The sequence below is a fragment of the Chrysemys picta genome, chromosome 1, assembly GCF_011386835.1.
Source record: "Chrysemys picta bellii isolate R12L10 chromosome 1, ASM1138683v2, whole genome shotgun sequence".
NCBI lineage: Eukaryota > Metazoa > Chordata > Testudines > Emydidae > Chrysemys > Chrysemys picta.
The window spans coordinates 107574645-107598816 of NC_088791.1; the positions used below are offsets into that span (position 1 = coordinate 107574645).

Here is a 24172-nt window from a genome sequence, read left to right on the forward strand (position 1 = left end):
TATTTAGTGGGGTTTTCAAAAGCACCTGTGGTTTCTGGTGGCCTAATCACTATTATCTAGTTCTTCTTTAGGCGACCAGAAACCCAAAGGTTGGCCATGTAAGATCCTGAATCAAACATTCCTCCCATGTCTGATTGTATCTTCAACACGTGCAGAGAGCTATAATGACATTTACTTCTTCATTATTTTAGGCCACAGAGAACTGCGTGTGCATTCTTCACAACCTCTCCTACCAGCTAGAGTCAGAGCTGCCTAGCAGTTATGCCCAGAACATCTATACACAAAGAAAAAATACTCCTACCAATGATAAAAGCTTGGGGTGCTTTGGAACACGCAGCAGGAAAGCAAAAGTGGTAACGTGTGAATTTATTATACTTTGAATTGTTAGGCCGTTCTAGTGTGGCTGGTGGCGAATGGTGATCTAACAACAGCTGCAGTAGACCTGGGGTCCTTCAGGGTTAATAACTTGTCTGGCAGGGTGGAGCCAACCAAACTCATTTCAAATGAATGACACTTCACTAGAAGCTTGTAGGTTTGTGACCCACTGCTGTTAGTATTACAATGTCTGATGTCACAATATTTTTAAATATTTATCTTTTATAAACCATTGTTTGAGTTCACAACATACTGTAGTTTATGTCTGGGGGTCTGAAGAGCCAACCAATGAATTTGATTCTGATCTTATACTAGTTTTACATTGATTTAATTCTGTTGACTTCAGTTGGTGGGGTTACTCTTGATTGACATTAGTAAAAATAAAAGCAAAATCAGGTTACAATTACAGAATGCCTGCTTTAGATTGTGATGCGCTGGGTCATATAAGTTCTCCAGTTCTAAAGGTTTGATCTCTTTACATGTTTAGAAGCAACAAGATACTCTGCTACCCGAGGAAAAGAGCAGTCCCAAAGGTGTAGAATCACTCTGGCATTCCACACTTATTAGGATATATCTCTCCTTAATAGCAAAAAGTACAAGAAACTACACTCAAGAAGCATCTTTGGGAGCTCTCCAGAACCTCACAGCAGGAAGTGGACCAGTAAGTCATCCTGTTTCTTGTTTCTTTTTTCTTTAATTTAGAAATGTGGAGATGTTTACAGCTTTGAGCTCAGACCGCTCTTGTGAAGTTGCAAGTTCACAGAATGATCAGTAAGAGAGAATATGGACGTGGGGGAGCAGACTCAGAATTGTGGATACTTTCTGCTTGGTACATTAAGGGGCTATTCCTTCTCTGTATGTGTTTCCTTCTATGTAACAAGCTAATTCATTGGGACAGAGATGAAGGCATGGGTGTATATAATAATGATGTAAAACATTTTTTCTTCTAATATTATAATTATTTCTCTATGAATTTCCTCAAAGAGCAGAGAACTCCCTCTGGCACACCCACAGCCAAGGTATTTTGGCCAAACAATCCCAGGATCAGGTGGTACAAAAGGGATTTAAAGCTGCTATTGCGTCACCCATCTCTTCTGTCCAAGCTTCCACATAGTTCAGAATCTGGGCTAATATCTCAAACGTTCCTGAAAATGATCTATAGGGAACCTCGTAACTGCATTGCCTGCGCTTTTCAAAAAATGAGATAACTTAATGTGATGGTTGTTTATATAGCAGTAGAGTCATAACAATTGCTCATTAAAGTTGTGTGCCTTATGACAGATGCCATTTTCAGCAGCTCATACTGTTGTCCAGAAGGCAAATGGCCTTCAGAGTATTCGATTCATGCTGCATGTAAGCGATCCAAGTATAAGGAGGACAGCCGTCTCATTGATCAGGAACTTATCTCGTAATGCCTCTTTGCAGAATGAAATAGGTGAGCAAAGGACTAATGTTTTCTTTCAGATTTTATCTCTGTCTCTTCTCTATTTTCAGTTTTACTTCTTTTTAAAATTTAAAAAAAAAAATTGGATTAGTGGATTTAACAGATTTAGGGCCAAATGCTTGCAGTCTTTTTTCAGGTAAAGGTCCCATTGACTAAAATATAGGTTTTGCCCAAGTGAGGACCATAGGCTTAGATTCTCTCTGTTTAACAGTATTATATATTTCTCATCATATCTTTTCAGAAAAGATTAAATGAAAGAACTTAAATCAGTCCAATTTTGGAGAGGGAAGATAGTTTTGCATTTAAAGTAATTCACACTCTCACAAGTTTACCATGACGTAATTAATCCCTATATTTGGCCCTTTGAGTGTAGCCACTAGCTGTCAAGGTGACTGTATGCTGGCAGATCTTCTCATTGCGGCCTCTTCCCACTGGCACTAGTGTAAGGCCATGTCTACACTAGCACTTTCGTTGGCAACACTTTTGTCGCTCAGGAGTGTGAAAAAACACACCCCTGAGTGACGTACATTTGCCGGTAAAAGTGGTAGTGTGCACAGCGCTATGTCGGCGGGAGACATAGCTACTGCCGCTCGTTGAGCTGGTTTTATTATGTCGATGGGAGAGCTCTCATAACGCGGTTATACGAGCGACACCGTAGAATTACACTGTGTAAAATCTATGCAAGTGTATGTAGAATCAGGCCGTTGTTCACGCTACTTGTGTGTTCTATCCCTTCCCCCCCCATCCTTTGTCTCTTGTCTATTTAGATCGGAAGCTTTTCAGGCAGGGACCATCTACTACTCTGTGTTTGCTCAGTGCCTAGCACAGTGGGGCCCCATTCTCAGTCACTGAGAATAACTGTGGCACTACCATCATAAACATGATTAGAAACACGAACACAGGAGGCTCCTTACCCACTTTACCAATGCAGCCCAGTGCAGCATTTAACCCAATAACTGCAGTATATTTTGTTGTAGGGATTCATGCTGCATATTTCTGGGCATATCTTGAGAAGTGCTGAATATCCAGAACTCTCACAGATATGGTCTCAAGCATCATTTTTCTGAAAGGGTTCTTAAGCACATGGTAACTTTAAGCACATTTAATATTCAGCCCATGCTTAGGTGCTTTCCTGAATGAGGATTGGTTTATGCACAATCTTAAATTCTTTCTTAAATCAGGGCCTTGAACTGGAGTTCAGAAAGCTCAGTAGCTCCTGTGATCAGGCCCCTAATGTATATACCTCACAGATCAGAATTCCTACGCTAATATTTATGCTATATTCATCACACCTTGCACAGTTAGTGCAAAAATATTTTATAACAGGTACATGAATTAATTGAAAGTTCGTGAAGTGTCCCCAGCTTGGATGGGTTGGAGAAAAATATAATATATGTTAATCTGCCTCAGACTGGGGGGCTGCAAAATTTACTGTAGGGAGGAAATATCAGCCTAACAATATTTATAGCTAGACATCATTATACCCACAATTGGCTATAAAATACAATCATGAACTTTCTTATGAAGGGACAGCCCCCCTGTTAGCAGACACCCAGTAACATGGGTGGAGTAAACCTGGTATTAGTGTGTTGTATATACAAAGCAGATTATATGGTACATTTGTAATTGAATTCTTTGTTTCCCTTTCATCCTCTAGCCAGAAACGTCTTATCAGATTTGGTCTCCCTACTTCCTGACTCTGTCCAAGGGTCAGAGGTTACCAATGAGACCACAGCTTCTATCTGCTACACCTTGTACAACTTGACCCAGAACAGCTCCCAGAATGCCCGGCTTCTACTAAACACAGGTGGCCTGCCAAAGATAATGATCATCAGCAGGAGTGACAAGTAAGCCATTTTAAAGTTCCCCCCAAGATAAAAGAGCAGCAGCATCCATTGGAAAGAATATAACTTAAAGGAATAGACAGCCTAAATAATAATTGTAGTGTGATTCAAATCAAACACATTGGATAAAACAATGAAGCCCTTTTTAATAACTGCTCTATCCTGTCTTTTTAAATGGCTCCTCAAAAGGTAATAGGTAAGGCTGTGAGTCTTTCACGGAGGTCAGAGTCCGTGACTTTCTGGGATCTCCGTGACTTCTGCAGCGGCCAGTGGGCCTGACCCCAGGGCTGCCTGAGCAGCTGAGGCTGCCCCGGGGCCAGCCACAACAGCTGCAGCTCAGGCGGCCCTGGGGCCAGCCACACCGGCCGCTGCTCCGGCTGCACCAGGCAACTGGTCCCGGGCACTGCCCGGGAGCAATGGTCCGGGACCAGCATTGGCGCCCCAGGCCGCCCCACCACCAGCAGCAGCTGTTGTGTCCCAGGCCGCCCCCCCCCCCCCATTTCAGAGCAGCAGTGGTGAGGCCCTGAGCAACCCCCCTCCCTCCAGGAAGCAGCAGCAGAGCCTCGGATCCCCCCACACACACACACACCCAGCAGCAGCTGCGGGGTCCCAGGCTGTCCCCCTGCCAGTGGCAGGGCCCCGGGCCAACCCCCCCAGCAACAGCGGTGGTATACCAGAACAGCAGCAGTGTCCACTGGAGCGCCCCCCCCCTCCTCCGAGCACCTGCAGCACCCTGGAACCCCCTAGCGCACCAAAGGTTTAGTCATGGGTATTTATAATACAAGTCATGGACAGGTCAAGGGCCAGGGCTTTTTGTTTATTGCCCGTGACCAGTCCATGACTTTTACTGAAATTACTCTTGACTAAATCCTAGCCTTAGTAATATGCTATGGCTATGTCTACACTGCACACCACTGGTGGCGTCATGTAGGGCATGTGTAGATACACACAGCAGTGAAAAGCAGGCTGTGTCCACCTGCAGTGTGTACATGTGCAGTGTGTACGGCTACATGTGGCAGTGAAAGGTTCTGGCAGGGGAAACGCAGTGGGGAAAGGCTCTGGCAGCAGGGAGGCAGTGGGACACTATGCTGGTAAAAATAGTAGTGTAGACACGGGAGGCACTGCTAGAGCATATAGAGAGCTACGTAAGTAAGGTACATACCCACAGGGTTCAGGCGTATCTTTACTCTACTTGCCTAAGCAGTGTCTCACTATCTACACTGCTTTTTATACCTGTACTAGGGGAGCGTGCAACGTTTGTTCTCTATCAGCCACTGTAAGGAGCGAGCAATGTAGACATACCCTATATTATAGGAAATTCATCTGTTGGAGTATTAGGTCTTTTATATAAATAATTCTCTTTGTGCCAGCCCTTCTCTCATAAGGTGAAATTCACCTCAGTGCAGGGGGCCTACATAGGACCGTCCATAAACTAAAGCCCCACTTTAATCCTCAATATTGGGTTTAACTAGGACAGAGGGCCTTCGATGGGCCACTGTGCTGCAGTGTCTTTGACCCTTAATGAATAGCCCTTAGAGGTGGAGAGTTCAGACTATTCTGCTGGGAATATCATCACTAATAACTAAAGCAAGGAAGTGTGTTCCCTACACTACTGTAGGTGGTAGAGATGTCATGAGCTGTGTTGGGGGACCTGAGAGAATGAACTCAACTCTTGTCAGGGAAAGGAAGGAGGAACTGAGCATAAACAATCACGTTTTTAAGTCTGAATACACATTGTGTTCACAAATTGGTATTTTAAATGTTTTATATTTCTTTTTACAAATTACAGTAATATGCTCAGCAAAGCTAGCAAAGCTGCCTCAATCCTCCTGTACTCCTTGTGGTCACATACTGATCTCCACAGTGCCTACAAAAAGGTAAGATCTGGGTTAGTGCAGACATTGAATCTGCCTTCAGATTAAACTGCTTTGGGGGTTTCTTTGTGCAATTCATGGAATGCAATGTCCTGAATACAGAACCAGAGCCGGCTCCAGGCACCAGCGGAGCAAGCTAGTGCTTGGGGTGGCCCATGGAAGGGGGCAGCACGTCCGGGTCTTCGGCGGCAATTCAGTGGCGGGTCCCCCAGTCCCTCTCGGAGGGAAGGAGTGGCCGCCGAATTGCTGCCGAAGAATGAAGCAGCTTTCCCCCCCCCCCCCCCTTCGCCGCTTGGGGCGGCAAAAAAGCTGGAGCCGGCCCTGTACAGAACACGTGTAGAACATCTGGTAGTTCTGCATTGGTGGTAACAAATCCATGCTGTGGATCACACTGGGGAGAATTGTATTCTTAATTTGGTGTCTGTATGCTGGATCCTGCTAAGTAACGAGTGCCCCAACCCCCCATTGGGTACTCAAATAGTCTCTGTTTTGGGTTTCCTATGTGCTGCTAGAGTTGATGTAGATGCTGTTGCTTGTTGCAGTAGTACTGATGGTGGGCTATATATCAGCAGGTGTGAATCCAGCACCAGCTGAACTAATTTGATAGGGAGGGAATAAGACATCAACAAAAACAAAGGCAGGGCAGGGCACCGCCATCAAAGCAGTTTTGTTCTGGGCTTTTTTGTTAGTTTATTTAAAGCCCAGGTCTTAGGCTATGTCTATGCTAGGGCCTTGTCTACACTAAAGAGTTTTGTCGACAAAAGTTACGCCGACATACAACCACCACTTTAATTAAACCACTGTTGCATGTCCACACTATGCTCCTTGTGTCAGCAGAGCGCATCCACACAAGCAGCTCTTGCATCGACACAGAGAGTAGTGCACTGTGGGTAGCTATCCCACTATGCAGCTGGCCGCAGGGTGCTTTGGGAAGGGTTTGCAATGTCTCAAGGGGCAGGTACAGCATCATATGATGCAGGTTTCTCAAGCCTATCATTCCATGGGCATTCTACTAGATTACCAGCCGCTTCACCCGCACACACATCAGCCCCCTCTGCAGCAGCAGCCTGCTTGCGGCTATGTTGCTGGTGCAGGAGAGAGCAGGATTCCACGTTAATTATTTTCTGGTTGCTGCTGGAGGGGAGCGGCATGCTCAGTTGTCAGAATTTCCCAGAGCTTTGAAGGGGGAGGGGTGTATGCCTGTGTAGCTGGAATGCAGGGCAGCTGAGTTCAAAACAATGAGCAAGAGTGGTCACGGTGGGAATTGTGGGATACTGGGGGAGGCCAATTATGTTGATATAATAAATGGCAGCCTCTACACTGATGCATTGTCGCTTTAACTTTGCCGCAAAAAACTCTATGCCTCTCGTTGAGGTGGTTTTATTTTGTCGGCAAAACGGGAGAGTTTTGCCAACAAAAATAGCATTGTAGTGTTTACACCTCCACTATTTTGTCGCCAAAAGCTGCCTTTTGCCAACAAAACTATGTAGTGTAGACAAGACCTAGAGAGCTTACAGAAGCACAGCTGTACCGCTGCAGCTGCGACACTCTAAGGTCACCCACATGGCCGCTCTGTGTTGAAGGAAGATTTCCCGTCAGCATAATTAAACCACCCCCAACGAGGGCGGTAGCTATATTGGCGGGAGAGCGTCTCCTGCTGACATAGCGCTGTCCTCACCAGCGTTTCCGTCGGTGTAACTCATGTCCGTCAGGGGTGTGGTTTTTTCATGCCCCTGAGTGACATAAGTTTTACCAACAGAAGTGCTAGTGTAGACACAGCCTTACTCCTATTCAAACAAAAGGGAATGGCAGGGGAAGGAGTGTTGGCCAAATTAAACAAACAGAAAATGGTCAAAACAGAATTGGCCAGCAAACCAGCTCTCATCTTTCCACTTGGAGCCTACGCAGTTGCTTTTTTCAGCCCACAAGGGGGATCACTTAAATCTGGTTGATGAGTTGGGTGCCTCTTCCCTGAATTTCTTAAAACTTGCCTCATTCTTTTTTTCCTGCTGTTTAGAACTTTCACCTTCTAAAATTCTTGGTAAATTAAAAGAGCCCAGCTTTCCAAGCTTTATTGTTTTATTATCTAGTTCCATTCTTGAGAAAAGAGAGATGTTGTTGTGTAAGATCACTCATAAAATAGGTTTATGAATTAGACAGAAGTACAGTGTAGTTCACTGGAGTTGGTCCAAATAATCTGGTCAAAAATAGCCTTCTTCTCTTGTATGCATACAGAGTTCAGTGTCCAGGTTCTGTAACCAAAGGAAAGCCTCTGTATCAAGGAGGGCTAAGCATTGTAAACCACCCTCCAGATGCTCAGTTGGGCACTCCTCCACCACATGAGTTATTGTCTGTAATGCTGCCCCACAATCACAGAGCGGAGAGGAAACCAGGTCAAGTCAATGCGTACTTGTGGAAACTCTGGATGAGCTAGAGAATAGTCTGTTGAGCTTGGTCCAGGGTCTGTGATCAAGTGGACAAGGAGGAAGATGCAGCAAAGGACTCCTGAATATACTTAGAATATTAGACTTTCTTTCCCACTGATGCTTCCAAAATCTATAAGACTGTAACGTTCAGCTCCCTGGAATAGCTGATCATCCATTTGTATAAAGGACCAGTACTCTCATAAGTTACTATAGCAAAGTGGTGCTGAAAGATCAGCTGTGATGTCACAACGCAGTCCACAGGAGTTTGTCCTCCACCGATGCGAGCAGATCTTTGAGTTGGCGCTGCATGTTGTTTCCTGTCTGAAATTAGAGCATCGGTCAACCATAGATATAATAAGTTGGTTTAATTTGTCATAGCTCTCCAGACAGACTTAAAAGTAATGGCATCTCATCTGTCTACTGCACATTGTGCCTCCCATCACAGTAGCAAAAAAGCAAAGCTAAAGTAGACCAAATGCAAAATTGGAGCTCAAGTTTTCATAATAGAAAAATAGCATTACACCACAGCATACAGAATGTTCTTTCACCAGTACTGCATACACAGCTATATATACGCAAACCAGAAATCTAGGTTGTAAAGTAAGATGCTGTAACTGACTCACCTTTAGCATTAGTCTCCATTGTGTACAACCACAAATCCATTAGTGTCATAGAGTTAAGATAGAAGCTGATGGCCTGAATTTTCAAAAGTCACGAGGGGCACTTTTTTGTGCCCAAATTGAAATCCTTTAAAGGGGCCTGGTTTTTAGAAACTGCTGAGCACTGTCCTTTTGAAAATCAAACCCTTTTAAGGTGTCTTAGATTGGGCAATGAAAAATTGAGGCACCCAAAAATCACTGCTCGCTTTTGAAAAATTAGGCTGACAAAGCAGCACGAGGAATTACTTGAACAAATAAGATCAAATAAAATCTTAGATCATCCTTTTACAGTAACATGTCATATACTTTGTCTCTGGCTGGCAGTTGGCTTTTGCCCTATGCATTCCCTTTGTTTTCAGAACTGTCATTAACTATAATTGGATCTTTTTGTTTCATTCCAAAGGCTCAATTTAAGAAGGCAGCTTTCGTCAATGCCTGGACAACGAGAGCATACAACTCACTCAAAGACTAAGGCAGGCTACAAATATAGAGAGACTGTGTGTGGATTTGTATAATTATCTCCTCAATATCAGCCTGGGCCACCATGAACTGTCAAGTATCTGAAAAAACAGAGACTGATTTTGTATGATAGCTGATGCTGTCTTCTGCCTTTACCCTATATCACACTGTTCTCAATGTACTTCAAAATATCAATCGCCAAAGATGGTATTGTTAAGGATTCCTGTGCCAATTTTTTTAAGCTTGCTATACTAGTCAGTGTTTATACAGAGAGGTTTGAAACTCTGACCTGCAACACATTCTTTATAGGCTACTTTTTGAACCTGGAATTTATCTCCACACTGTGTGAAATGGAACAGAATATACAAAAAGTTGTTTTATCATGTGCATTTTTAAAAGCACCCAGAAAGTTAGGAGGGTTTTTTTTTTAATAGAAGGGGGTGTTTGTCTTTGTTTTATTTTAGTTTTTGTTTTTGTTTTTCTATTACTTGTATTCATGTGCTCAATGACTCGCCAATCTCTTTTGCTTTGAGATCTCAGCAGCAACAGCAAAATTGACAAGCAGTAATGCAGCTTTGGCCCACTTTCCTCCCCACCTCCCTTTCACTGCTGCCAGAATATTTGGCTGTGTCTCAGGAGTTTTTAAAAGTGCCGTCAAGCTACTCTTGGGAGAATTCTGTGCCACTGCACAATGCAGAGTTTTGCAGAAATTAATGTTGTGTGCGCAGAATTTCCTTTTTTCCCCACAAAAAAGGGCCGCAAAGATGTTGGCTGCCACAAGGGGCCCCTGGACTCGTCAGAGCCCAGCTCGCAAATAGAAAATGAGGCCAGGGGGAGGGGGAAGGAACTGGAGGTTTCCCAGCAGCTGCAGTTCCCAGCATGCCCTGAAGGAAGGAGGTGGCAGGGTGCAGGAAAGTCCGTGCAAGCCTGGGACCGAGCATCAGGCTGTTTCTCCCTCTGGATCCCTGGGCTCTAGGAGGGTAGGGGGGGTGAGTGTCTGGGCCTTGGAGGGCCCCATGGCTGGTCTCTGGGGGGAAGGGAGCATGAATGTCTGGCCCCCCAACTGGGCTTTGGGAGGGGAGAAACAGGAACTGGGTTGTCGTGGGGGTTTCTCTACTCTTGGGGGAATTTTGTGTGGGTATTGTTACAGACATACTTGCTGACAGGTATTTTGAAATAAATTACCACAAATAATTGAAACTGGCATGATTATATAGAGTTATTTTGAGAAATAAAATTTGCTGAATTTTAAAATATTGTGTGCCAAATTTTTAATTTTTTGGTGCAGAATTCCCCCAGGTGTAATCAGCGTCAGGTACCTTGGGCTAAACTAGAATGTGTCATTCATTGCTAATTGGGTTAGGGAACTGATGTTGATTCATGGACAAGTTTGAGAAACATTAAATTTAAAAACAATTCTGTTGATAGCTATAAATCAGGGGTGGGCAAACTTTTTGGCCCTAGGGCTGCATCGGGTACAGAAATTGTATGGAGGGCCGGGTAGGGAAGGCTGGGGGAGGCTATGCCTCCCCAAACAGCGAGGCATGGCCTGGCCCCTGCCTCCTATCCATCCCTCCAGAACCCCAACCCCCCCCTCCCCTGCTCCCCACCCCTGACTGCCCCCCGGGACTCCTGCATCCTATCCAAACACCCCTGCTCTCTGCCCCCTGACCACCCCCCTGGAACCCTCCCACCCCCTATCCAACCCTCCCTGCTCTCCCCACCCCATGTTACCTGTGGGGTGGGGAGGAAAGGGGGGCTCAGTCCTTTCCCTGTGAGTTTCCCCTGCTCGTTTGGCTGTTCTCCCTGGCAGTCAGGCAGGGCTCGCTCCCTGTCTTGGCTTGGCTGCTGCGGACAGGGGCTGAGCATGCTGGGGTTGGAGGGGGGCCTGGCTTGCTCGGCCCCTGTCGCCGGCAGCAGGGCCCTGGCCCCATGACTGCCCCCCTGCAACCTCCCCTGCTCTTCGCTCCCCCTGCTCCCCACCCCCTGACCGTGCCGCCCTGGAGCACCGGGTCTGGCAGTGCTATAGCTGTGCCGCCCAGCTGGCCAGAGCTGCAGCCACGCTGCCCAGGAACTGGGGGAACTGTGTCTGAGAGGGAGGCAGGGGAGCAGAAGGGGAGGGGCGAGGAGCTAGCCTCCAACCCGCTCACTGCACTGCCAGGGAGTTGGGCTGGCTCCTCCACAAGCCTGTCCTGATCCCGCTCCCTGGCAGGAGCTCGGGGACCAGAGAGAAGGGTCCTGCGGGCTGGATGTGGCCCACAGGCCATAGTTTGCCCCCCTCTGCTATAAATGGTAACGAGAGTGGAGATTGGTCCCTTATCTTTATTACTAAGGATATAAGTGAGAGATTAGGACACTGTTGCTTAGGAGTTCATCTGATCCTGCTTTATATGGTTTCACTTGCAGACATAAATTATCCATCGGCAAAATCATAGTCTTTCCACAGCAGTTAATAGCAATATGATAATCAGAGGAGTATGACTTCAGCTGTGGGAATAGGTAACAGCAGGAGATAAAATTCTAAATAATACAAGACTTGGGGTTTATGACATGATCCTGTACCTGGAAGAGGGGAAGTAGGCTAAAATACAGAAAACATGCAATGCCCCTCAGTAAAAAAGAACTGTCTCTTAATAAAAAGAAGAACAGGAGGACTTGTGGCACCTTAGAGACTAACAAATTTATTAGAGCATAAGCTTATGCTCTAATAAATTTGTTAGTCTCTAAGGTGCCACAAGTCCTCCTGTTCTTCTTTTTGCGGATACAGACTAACACGGCTGCTACTCTGAAACCTGTCTCTTAATAAATTTTTCATGGCTTTCTTTGAGCCAGCAGCTGATCTTTAATGTATAAAACTCTATAGGCCAGATCATCAACTAGCATAAATCGATGGCACTCCATTGAAGGCATTGGAGCTATGCTAATTTTATGCTAGCTGAGAATCTGGCCCTACCTATTTATAACCCTCCTTTGCCCGGCCATCACCCTCACAGCACCTTCACTACCAGCCTCTGGCACAGGAGCTATTATCATAATAGCCCTGATCCACCAAAGGATTCCTCCATATTATGGAAATCCTCAGCAGAGTCTGCTTTATGCCAGGGGGACTGGGAGCAAAAACTTAATGGGCCAAGAATTGTACCCATTCGTTTTAACAGTCCTTACCAACGTTTCAGATCTTACCTTACCTAAAGCTATAACCAAACGAACCGCAGCATATGCAAATGTATCTCTGGATAGTAGGGAGCTAAATTCTGCTCTCAGATGTACATAGCTGTCATTGACTTCTGTGGGAGCCACATATGTGCATCCAATGCAGAATGTGTCCCAGGAAGTTTAACAAACATTTTCCTACCCTAGATCATTTTCATATATTTAGTTGAGGCTTTTTCTTTGCTTCGGATAACCATCAAGTGGGAGATTCTTAAAATAGTTTGATTCTGAAGGAACATTTGCAACAAATTCTATACCCAAATATAGATATTGCTAAAAAAAAAAAAAACACTACAAGGAAGTGGAAGTGAGAAAGACAAGAATACAACCTCATGTATGTAAAAATGTTTTCATTGTTTTTTTAAATGCGATTGAAAACAGGTATTTAAAATCTGAATATTTCTCTCTGGTGTTGTGAAACCAAACCCTGCCGCATTGTACTAATGAATGAACACCGGGAAATGGCACTGAACAGTGTTGCACTGCCATGAAATGAGTGAAATGCAAAAAAGTGTACAAAGAGCATAAAGGATGAAAGTGAAGAATGAAAACCAACACAAGTACCACAGAAACAGAGAAGAAGATCTAAGAATTGAGAGGGAGACTTTCAAAAGTGCTCAAGATTGGCCTAACTCTGCTCCTCTTGAAGTCTGATTTAATTGATTATGGTGCTAATTATAGCAGGTATAGAATGCTGTTTTTTTGGTTGACCGTGTCCCTTTAAATCATGAGTGTTCAAAATGTATTTTGCCTTTGTAAGCAGGAAAAGTCAGATCTGCCAGCATTTGACAGTGATAAATGGGGATGTTTGGGAAGAAATCTAGAGACACACCTTATTATTAGGCTTGGGAGGATTCAATTTTTAATCTGTAAATGGTGAAATCGACATTTACCAACATACACGTTGTAGGGGAGTGGACTCACCCCTGCGGCGCCTCCTGCTGGTCGTCTGGGGAATCAGCTCATTTCAGCCTTGGAGCGCCCTCTGCAGGCCGGTGATCCACCTGTCCTCTCTACTTCTGGCCCCCGTGTCCCTCCTAGGACCCCGGTGCCCTTTGCTCTGGGTGCTGCCCCCTGGCAGTACCCACACAGGCTCCAGGTCTCCTCTCCCAGGGGAACCCACACCCACTAACCCCACCTGGCCTCGGTGTAAGGCCACTGCCAGTCACCAACTAGCCCCCGCTCTCTGGGGCAGAGTGCAGTATAGGCCACTCATCACAGGCAAGGGTGGGTTTGGACCTGCTGTCTTAGCCTACCCCTGGGCTGCCTTCTGCTAGGCCAGAAGTAGAGAGGACAGGTGGATCTCTGGGGCTTTCTAGGCTGGAGCTCCCCAGCCCTGCTCCACTCAGGTACCCTGTGTCTAGCTCATGCAGTCAGGCCCTTCTCTCTCTGAGTACAGAGAGAGACTGTCTCTGGGCTCCTGGCTCCCAGCCTCATATAGGGCCAGCTGAAGCCTAATTGGGGTGTGGCCCAGCTGCAGCTACTTCCCCAATCCGCCCAGCTTTTAGAGCTGCAGCCCTCTGCAGGGCTGCTTTAAACCCCCCAGGGCAGGAGCGGGGTAGCCACTCCTTACAAAACAATGAAAAAATATTTCCATTGATAATAATCCAAATGTACAGAGAGGCAAAGTAAGAAAAATGCTGCTTGAGAACTTACTAGAGCCCCATCTTAATGTGTGCAAAACGTGTTGTAATGCCCGCATTAGCAGGGCTGGGGCTCCATTTAGGTAGCTGTAACTTTTTGAATCTCAGTATCTACTGTCATTAAGTAAGTGCTGTCTGACCCACCCAAATGTCCAGCAACTGTGGAAAAAAATGCTTAAAACCCATAATTTTGTGCAACAGAACATTTTAATTGATAAAAATCAAATTCTGCCAAGCCTATGTATTACAGCCGAGCTTCTTTGTTTATATGAAATCAAAAACATTTCAACTGGACTCCAAGGGGGAAAAACTGTTAACTGGAGAAATAATAAAGCACTTGCTCAAATGGAAAATTTTCCTTTGGATTGTATTGCTTTTAATAGAAATATTGGTTCTGAGTGAAAACGTCCTGCTTTCAAGCCTTATCTACCTTAAAGAGGGCAAGTCCATTTTTGTTATTAGATCTTGGTATGGAGAAACAGAATTGCTGTAAAAGGATCATGTAGTGATGCAGTTTAGCTGTTTCTGGTTATACCAAAGAACTCCTGTATTAATCTGTTTACAATAGAATGCCTGTTACGCATTCCTTGCAGATGCAGTAATGATCTGCCCAAACACTTGGCATTCCTGTGGTTCTCACTAGCCTTGCAGAGGTGTTTTCTATTGGGCTGATCACACCGGTAGTATCTGAACATCTCATAAACATTAATAAAATTATCCTCACTGTGTTCCTATGAAGCTGGGAAACATTATTACCCCACATTTTACAGTGGAGTAACTGAGTCACAGAGAGATTAAGTGATTTACCCAAGGTCATCCAGGGAGTCTGTGGCAGAGCTGGGAATTGAATCCAGATCTCCTAAATCTTGGGCTGGTGCATTAACCAAAAGAACCTCCATTCTCCTTTAGCAGAAATAATTAGTAGTTAATAGTGCTGTGCTAGGACCATGGGATATTGAGATGGATTCACTGCCAGAGAGTGGTTCATTCTTTTCCTTGTTCCACCCATCTAACTTCCTCTCTCTGCTGTCATGGCTGGTAAGTAAGGGGCAGGGCTCTCGCTCTCTCCCTTGCCAATCAGAGTTCAGTTGCAGCCATCCACAATTATGTATCGTAGCCAAAATGGCTTAATTAGACTATGTGTATATGATTTTTTTTCCAATTTGGGGTAGAAATGATAAGGTATATATTAAGTTAAACCCAACCACTGCAAAGCTCAGTGGGGGAGAAGAGTTAGAACCATAATGAGCCCTGAGACTACAAGATCTCCAGCCCCTTGCAACATTTAGAAGTGTTTAGTCTGGTAGTGTGTCCTAGAAAGCAACTTATGAAAGCTGAGGGATTGCTTCTTCTGTTTCTTCAGTCACCCTTAGTCTGGATGTCAGTGTGTCTCAGGGGTTATCTCAGCTTGCCCAAAGAACTCCGATTTCCCTGTCCCTTGGGTTGTAGGACAGAGACCAACAGCCTGAATTCACACACCTCTCATTGCCCAGGTTGAGACACATTCTGCCTCCTAAACACAGTGAAACTGCTACCACTGTGCTGCAAGTGGGGACAGGTCATGGCAGCTCATGCCAGGTGTAGTAAAGTGCTCATCAAGGAGCTAACTGCATTACTCAGAGTATAATGGGAAAATTGAGGAGATAAGTACAGAAAATGAGGATTGGCAGCAATAAATTGAAAAATCAGGCCACTGTTTTCTTGCAAATGAGATTCTAGATAAGGACAGCCAGAAAGCTATTTTCCTCAGTGCCCATGGCAGTAAAACCTACTCCCTCTTACAGCGTTTCTTACAAACTCAGGAACCAGGGGATAAAAATTTGGAAGGTCTGCAGATGATCCTAACAGAGCATTACCCATCAAAGCCAAGCATCATTGTAGAATGTTTCCCGTTCCATAGTAGAATGAGGAGGCAGGGTGAAACTAGCTGGGTATGTGACAGAGCTAAAAAAGATTAACTGAATATTGCTCCTTTGGAAACGTCCTAGAAGATATACTGTGGGACAGATTGGTTTGTGGTATCAATAATGAGAGAATTCAAAGGCAATTGCTGGCTGTGACGGAGTGGGAATTTTCCCTTGTTATGTTGTATGTGAGTCTTACTGTTGAGCCTATGTGAGTTTTACTGTTTTGCATGAATACTGTGTGCCTCAGTTTCCCTGTGTGCTGCACCAATACCTTGGTGGTGGGAATAGGGGTGTGTGACATTGGCTGAGACCTCTAGGGCAGGTGAGGCTGCTCCAGCTGCCTGCACATATGCTATGACCGGTGCCCTGTGTAACCTGAGACCCAGGAGGGGGATGCAACCAGGTGATGACCAGGTGACTCTTTGCCCTGGAAGTAAGACAAAGACAAGGAGGAGGAGCAACGGGGGTGTCTGAGGTCAGGTCGCTGGAAGCTGGCAGTCTGCTTGGGGGAAATGGAAGAGGGGGAGTCCAGGGCTTCTGACCCAGGACTCCCCAAGATGGACTTGGCTGAAAATCACTGATTTTTGTGCTGACAAGTTCTGTCCTACGCTGTGTTCCTGTCGACTAATAAATCTTCTGTTTTACTGGCTGGCTGAGAGTCACATCTGATTGCGGAGTTGGGGTGCAGGGCCCTCTGGCTTCCCCAGGAGCCCCACCAAGATGGACTCGCTGTGGGAAGCGCATGGTGTGGAAGGGGATGCTGAATGCTCTGAGGTCAGACCCAAGAAGGTCGAAGCTGTGTAAGCCCTGGTGACCGTATGCTCAGGGAGAAGAGGCATGCTCCCCCAGAGACCTGACTGGCTTCATATGGAGTAGTTCCAGAGCATTGCCCGGTGACTTCTGGTGACTGGCCACAAGGGAACTTAACCTGGCCCAAAGCAGTAGACTTAGCAATTGCAATGGAAGCACCAGTGGAAAACTTACAAGATTTGCAGTTAGAATCAAACTGACTCAATAAACAAAATGCAAATCCAGTTGCAAGGGATTCAGACTCCTGAGGTGTATTTTCATTCTGGAGAAGCTCATTTTGCACCCCTTTGTAAACTTAAAACAGCCTGGTGTCATAAATGCCTCAAGATTGAACACTTGGCCAGAAAATGCAAAGGTGACTCTCAAAGAGCTGTCCATGACCAGGAGGGTAGACTTGAAAAGGCTAGCCAAAAAGAAGAAAGCTGAGGGCTTTTTACCTTGAGGGGATGGGAGACACAGAGAAGGAGGTACACAATATGTACCATCTAAAAGGCAAGAACGTGGGCCTGTACGAAGTAATGGAAAAGTTTAAACAATGAATCTGTACAAATGGAAGTAGGTAGAGGGGCTTCAGATCCTGTAATCAATGAACATATATATTAGCAGTGCAAAGAAGGACTGAGTCCACTAGTGAATGCAGGAGCCCATCTACCTACACCGGGGAATCCATATAGGAGGTAGGTTCTGTGTTTTTTTTCCTGTAAAATATAAAAACCAGAAGAAAAAGTTACCAATCCTAATGATCCAGAGATAAAGGCAAAATCTCTTAGACAGTGATTGGTTGCAACCATGAAAACTGAATTGTGATGAAATTTTCAAATTAGAACCTAGCAAAACAGCAGCATTCCAGAAGTCCTGGACACTCAACCAGCCATGTTTAAAGACGGGTTAGTGACCCTGGAGGATGTACCAGGTGGTATCTAGGATTGGCTCAAGCCAAAATACCTTAAAGCAAGACCAGTTCCTTATGCCTTCAGAGAAAAAGACTGGGACTGAGTTATCCAGGCTGGAAAAGGAGGGTATCATTTCACCAGTGCAGTTTTCTGAATGGGCCCATGAGGATGCCACCTGTAACAACCTGGGTACAAAAGGATCTTAATGAGGAACCAGAACTCTGAAACTGAACCGAGAACTCTGATTAGTTTCAAGGGGTAGCAATTTAAATTAAATGACATACAAAACACAAAATTATTGTAGAGAATTAATACCCATTGCATTAGCAAGATTCAAGAAACAATTCCACTCACTTACAATTCCATGCACCACTGCTACATTGTATTCCTTCGAGCAAAATTATTTTAAAAATAAGCTAAAAGTAGCTACTAAATTGCATTCTATCTTCTAGTGCATTATTTAGCCCTCCTCAAAACAAAAGGACAGGGACATTCAATAAAATTAAAAGGCCACACATTTAAAACTGATAGAAGGAAATGTTTATACAACACAATTAGCCAGGGAAATTGAGTGCCAGAAAATAACAGCTAACCCAAGAGATGAACAGGATTCAAAAAAAGGACCAAGCATTTCTATGGCTAATGGGAATATCCCAAGTCACATTATACGTGTTTTAAAATTTTTTAAAATGGTTGGAAGGAATATGAACCTTCCTTTTGTTAAGACAAAACCAACCTCTAATGGAGCAGAGGTCAAAGAAACTTCCCCACAGAGGATCCATAATTGATCACACCAGAGTTTGCAACACAATTTTCTGCACCTTTCTTTGAAGCAGCTCGTACTTTGGCCACTGTCAAAGACAGGACAGTGAACTAGATGAACCACTATTCTGATCATGGCAGATGCACATCTGAAATAGTTGGATGTTCATGTGATGATCTCCACTGCTACCTGTGGAAAGTGCAGGCAGACCTTTGCCACAAGGACTATGAGTTGTACTTGTCACAGACAATGGGCCACATGTTATGACCATGGGGTTTAAAGACTTTCTGAGCAAAAATGGATTTAAACATATATAAAGTTCCCCCAAAGACTTAGCAGAGAGAACTGTGAGGAAGAGAACTCATTTGGGCTCAATCCATTCCAGCCTGGAGGGGGAAGTGTTAAGGAATCAAGCTTTTGGAAAACAAAACCATGGCTGTCATGCTGAATCCAGAGAGTTGAGCCCAAAGGACCTTGTCTACAGCAAAAGTTTCAATACTTGCCTGCCAACGTGGATTCTGGGTACCATCCTAGAGCAAACTGGACCCTTATCTTTTAAAGTCCGTTTAAGTAATGGTCATATAATAAGACATCATCAAGATCATGTCTGCTTGCAAAGTAACGTGCCAGCACCACAGCCTTTGTCCTTGGGTAATGACCATCGGAAAGAGCCAAGGTCAGGAGAGGACACAGTTTTGCCAGGAATGCCTTGCGGGGGGGTGTATCTACAGAAATGCTGGACCAGTAGACTGAGGGAAATGGGTCTCTGCCCCTGTAGGCAGCCCTGGCTGTTGAGGAGAGTTGTATTCTGTTAAAGAGAGAAGAGCCCCATTTAAAAGACTATGTATGGGCTGTAAAGTAAGGGGAAGGAAGTAGTAAAGTGGCTTAACTGGGTTTCTCAGAGTATTATGGGTTGGGGCTATGTTCCAACTCCCCCTTCCTGTTTAGTTAGTGGGAGCTTTCCTCCTGACTCTACTGTGGTGCAGTAAAATAAAGCAGCCAGTTCCCAGCCTGCAGCCCTAAGAATAAACTTATTTCTGTTGCACCGAGCCATCCCTTTGCAAAACAAAGTGACTCCACACACCCCATATGCTGCAGAGCTCTGCTTTGCTGAGCATCTCTCAGTGATAGAGTAGAAGAGAATTTAGAAAGCGGCCATTGAATCTAGTACCACATGAATTCATAGACTTAAATTCTCCACAGGTGGGTGTCCAGGGGCCTAGCTACTAGCATAGCTGTAGTAGTGGCAGAGACAAAGCTGCTCTTCACTCAGCTACCAGTTTACAGGGAGGGATGCCTCCCCCCCATCCCCCGCCACCACACTCACATTTTTAAATCCTGCCAACAAAACCCATTCATTCTGACCTCCTGCAGGAGGAAGGATCTTTTGATCCTTGAGCAAGGCTCACTTACAGAAGCAAACAAGGTAACCCAAGGGGGTGACTTTCTGTGGAGAGTTAGCCGGTATAGTGCAGTGCTATTGCACAGCACTTTTCTGCTAAGTGGGCAAGTCAGTGACACAACAAACAGAACAAACAGCCTTTTTATAGCAGTCAATATATTTAAGCTGGTGTTTTCCATACCCCTTTATGTGTACTTTGCACTTTTATAGGTTTATTCTCGGTGAATCACAATTCGGGGGGAGTGGGGGGAAACAATCTGTTTGTTTCCTTCACACACTGATAGCAAAAGTTTTTTCTGTATGCAGATAGCAGAAGAGTTACTAATTCAGTATCATAAATTTGAATTCTTTTCTCTAATGTGTCTCCCAATGCTTTACCCAATCTACTTTTAAATGACTCAAGTTAAAGGGCTTTAATATCATGGTTACAAAATTAACCTGTTAGTTATCCTAAGCTCTCATGTCCTTAGTTTTATCCCGTTATTCCTAGCGATATGCCCCTAAGACTGCCCTAAAATAGTCAGGCATATAATAAAGGAGAGGAATTGGTTAATCCTTTGATATGTCAATATTAAATATAATTTAGAGAAATCACAGGAACGCCCCCCAGACACAGAGACTTCTGAATGTGAGCACCCTCCCAATCAAGAGAGGAAAAACATTGCAGTAGTAAAGAGGAACTGGGATCTCATGGTTAAAGCACAGGACTAATCATCAGGTTCTGTTCTGCCTCTGCTATGGACTGTCCGTGAACTTGAGTGAGTCAACTTAGCTGTGCCTTGGTGCTCCAGTCTGTAAATCGGGGATAATACTTACCTGCCTTGCTGGGCTTTTGTGAGGATTTATGAATTAATGCTTATAAAATGCTTTGAGGTCCCCTAATGCAAGATGTTATAAAATGTAACATGGTGGTGTGATTCTACTTGGAAATCTTGTTCAGCCCCATAAATGGGAATCTCAACATGCTTCTGACACTATGGAGTCTGTGACCTTTAGTGGGAAAACTAGTGGAAGGATGCAGGTACTATGTAATACAAAAAGCAACTATCTCTATTACAGTTGAGAAACCAAAAATAGGAGTTCAGGTTTGGATAAGAAAATTAAGTCTTTAATTCTGAAATAAATGAGCTGGAAATCTCATGAAAACAGATTTTCTTGTCATATTACTAGCACTTCTGCTTTCTTCATGGCCAGAAATGGAAGTGGGGAAAAAAGTCGGTAACTTAACTGACCTCCACACCAAAGCTTTTGTTAGAGTGAGCAAAATTCAGAAAGCAAAATTGTACATTATTTTGCTGAATGTAAGCACACTAATAAAGCAACACGTCAGGGATGACCAAACCAGGTTGGAAAAATAATGCCCAGCACAATAGGATCAAATCTTTGTTGGAGCCTCTGGCCTCTATTGTAATATAAATCATACTCAGCTGTTTCCTGTCCTGAATGTAAGGTGGAAATTGTACTATCTCAGATATCATTGTATGGCCGCTCTTGACACCATTACAGTGAGCAGTAGCACCACTGTTGTTCAGGCTGCATCACAACTTCTCTTTAAAAATCAATCTTTCTAAGGGCTGGTCCACACTAACCCCCCACTTCGAACTAAGATACGCAACTTCAGCTACGTTATTCACGTAGCTGAAGTCGAACTATCTTAGTTTGAATTTACCGCGGGTCCACACATGGCAGGCAGGCTCCCCCGTCAACTCCGCGTACTCCTCTCGCGGAGCAGGAGTACCGGCGTCGACAGCGAGCACTTCCGGGATCAATCCAGGATCGATTTATCACGTCTAGACAAGACATGATAAATCGATCCCAGAAAATCGATTGCTTACCGCCGGACCCGGAGATAAGTATAGACATACCCTCAGTCATCTAAAATTGACATGCTTCCTTTAAAATTTGGTGTGCCTCAGGTGGGTGAAGTTTAGGGTTAATTAATTAAATTTCGGATCATCTGAGGCAGGGGTTCCAGAGATATAAGCCCTGGAAAAAATAGCCATTTTTCAGAAAGTTTTTAGATGGGTTTGGGGGCAGTGGGGATTGTTTTTTTGCACAGAGCTAGAGAGCAAACTATTCATGTGATGTGGGTCAAAATGAATCATAGAATCATAGAAGATTAGGGTTGGAAGAGACCTCAGGAGATCATCTAGTCCAATCCCCTGCTCAAAGTAGGACCAACACCAACTAAATCATCCCAGCCAGGGCTTTGTCTACCCAGGCCTTAAAAACCTCTAAGGATGGAGATTCCACCACCTCCCTAGGTAACCCATTCCAGTGCTTCACCACCCTCCTAGTGAAATAGTGTTTCCTAATATCCTAAACCTCCCCCACTGCAACTTGAGAACATTACTCCTTGTTCTGTAATCTGCCACCACTGAGAACAGCCTGGCTCCATCCTCTTTGGAACCCCTCCTCAGGTAGTTGGTCTCAATATGTCACGTTTTACTCAAGGTAATGCATGGCACCCACTAAATCTTTGAAGAACCCAAACTGAGAGTAGTGTTTAAGAAAATGTATATTTTTTACAGTGTACATGTATCAATACAGAAAAACAGTCAGTAGGTTTCCATTCCCACTATTTGCTATGCTGTAAAACTTGACTCTTGTAAATGCTCTAAAATCTATATAGTTCCTCGGATTGCTAGGAAATTTGGTGTGTGTCATTGGGGGGGGGGGGCATGGAGCACCATTCGTGATCTAAATTTGGGGTCATTTGACCAAGGGGTTCCCGAGTTACAGGTCCCCCCAAAAAACAGCTTCCTTCTGCTGCCTTGTTCTATTAAACTGAGAGGTACTAAATAATGACTGAGTGAATCACAGATCTCTGTGAGTTCACTGGCTCTGAATTCACCCTTCAATTAACATAACAAAGGAAGAACAGGAGTACTTGTGGCACCTTAGAGACTAACAAATTTATTAGAGCATAAGCTTTCGTGGACTACAGCCCACTTCTTCAGATGCCGAAGAAGTGGGCTGTAGTCCACGAAAGCTTATGCTCTAATAAATTTGTTAGTCTCTAAGGTGCCACAAGTACTCCTGTTCTTCTTTTTGTGGATACAGACTAACACGGCTGCTACTCTGAAACCTGTCATAACAAAGGATAAATTAATCAGAAGCCCCTACTTAAAATAAAAGGAATTCGGGAGTGTGTGTCTGGAGGTTGCTACAATTTGTGAGTCATGGGTGGTCATTGTATTTTGGGGGAATGTAATCCCAGTCTTTGGGGAAAACAAATCAGACATCTGACTGCTTCCTGGGCGGGGAGGGATATTAGGTGGCAGAGAAATGGGTCAGGGACTGCAGCAAGGAGAGGGGGGTTATGGGGAGGGGGATAAATGAGGATGAGTGGGAGGAGTGGGTAGTACCAGCAGGGAATGTGCCAACACTGTTGCCGCTGATGTCTCTATTTGGAACCTTTGTACATTGTGCAATAAAGACTTGCTAACTCATTCTGCTTGCTACACATTGCCTCTGTCATAATATAACATGTTTTTATTTTAGGGGGAGGCTTACTGTGATCACAGCAGAATAGTCAGCAGCCAGTCTAACCAAAATTATTGTCCTATTGGGTGAGGGGGAGCTGGAGACACAGGAGTGTGTGTGTGTGTGTGTGTGTGGAGAGGTGGGGATGGGGGATAAAGACAGGGACAGGGGTTGCAACCATAGAGGGGGTTGAGAAATGAGGATGGGTAGTAAAGAAGCCTTTGATTGGTTGTTTGAAAAAAATCTGTATTTTACTAGCCTCTGGGGGGATGGGGAGAAAGGGACAAGTGGCTGCTTCCTGATAGGGCAGATTAATGTGATGTTTCCAAAGACACATAATGCAGAGGGTTGGAACTGACAGCGCAGGTACCTTGACCATTCAGGAAAATGAAATGTGTGCACTGCCAGTGTGTTGGTTCTGGGCGATTTCTGGATCACAAAGTTGCAGAAGTTTGCGGGAGAGCAAGGAGTACACCATGACATGGGGATTGCTGACAACAGGCTGATTTGGGTGGAGAGAGACGGTCTCCGTTGGGATCATCATTTTGCCCACACTACAGTGTCTAACTGGTGATTTAAAAGTTTGTGATCTACTGGACATTGTGGTGATTCACACGGGCAGAAATAATCTGGGCCTTATTCCCGCTGTGCACCTCATGGAGTGTATGAGAGCAGTTTTGGATGGCATCAGAGATTTGTGTCCCGGAGCTGCAATAGTTTTCTCTGATTTGGCTGAGCAGCTGACTAATTGCTACAGTATGAAAGCTATTAATAAGTGTTGGAAAAACATTAATCAGGAAATTGGAGGGTTCATGGCTGACTGGAAAACGTGTACCATATGCCATAGAAACATTACAAGCTCTGACATCCCCTGTTTCTTGTAGATGGGGTACATTGGACAGGGGTCAGAGGATCTTTCTCTCAAACATAAAACTGTCAGTCATTTGGAACAGAAACGTTATCTGTGATTTCTC

General features: G+C 44.6%; 1 protein-coding gene across 1 annotated transcript in view; it reads left to right on the forward strand.

Annotated features, from left to right (window-relative positions):
• Positions 1-10335, forward strand: part of PKP2 (plakophilin 2) — a 79723-nt gene extending 69388 nt beyond the window's left edge. Inside the window, exons 8-13 of the mRNA XM_005311871.5 lie at positions 192-353; positions 863-1036; positions 1657-1810; positions 3477-3666; positions 5453-5540; positions 9026-10335. Coding sequence (XP_005311928.2) covers positions 192-353; positions 863-1036; positions 1657-1810; positions 3477-3666; positions 5453-5540; positions 9026-9094 — 837 coding nt within the window. The 3' untranslated portion in view covers positions 9095-10335. The remainder of the gene's footprint in view (positions 1-191; positions 354-862; positions 1037-1656; positions 1811-3476; positions 3667-5452; positions 5541-9025) is intronic.
• Positions 10336-24172: the final 13837 nt, after the last annotated feature.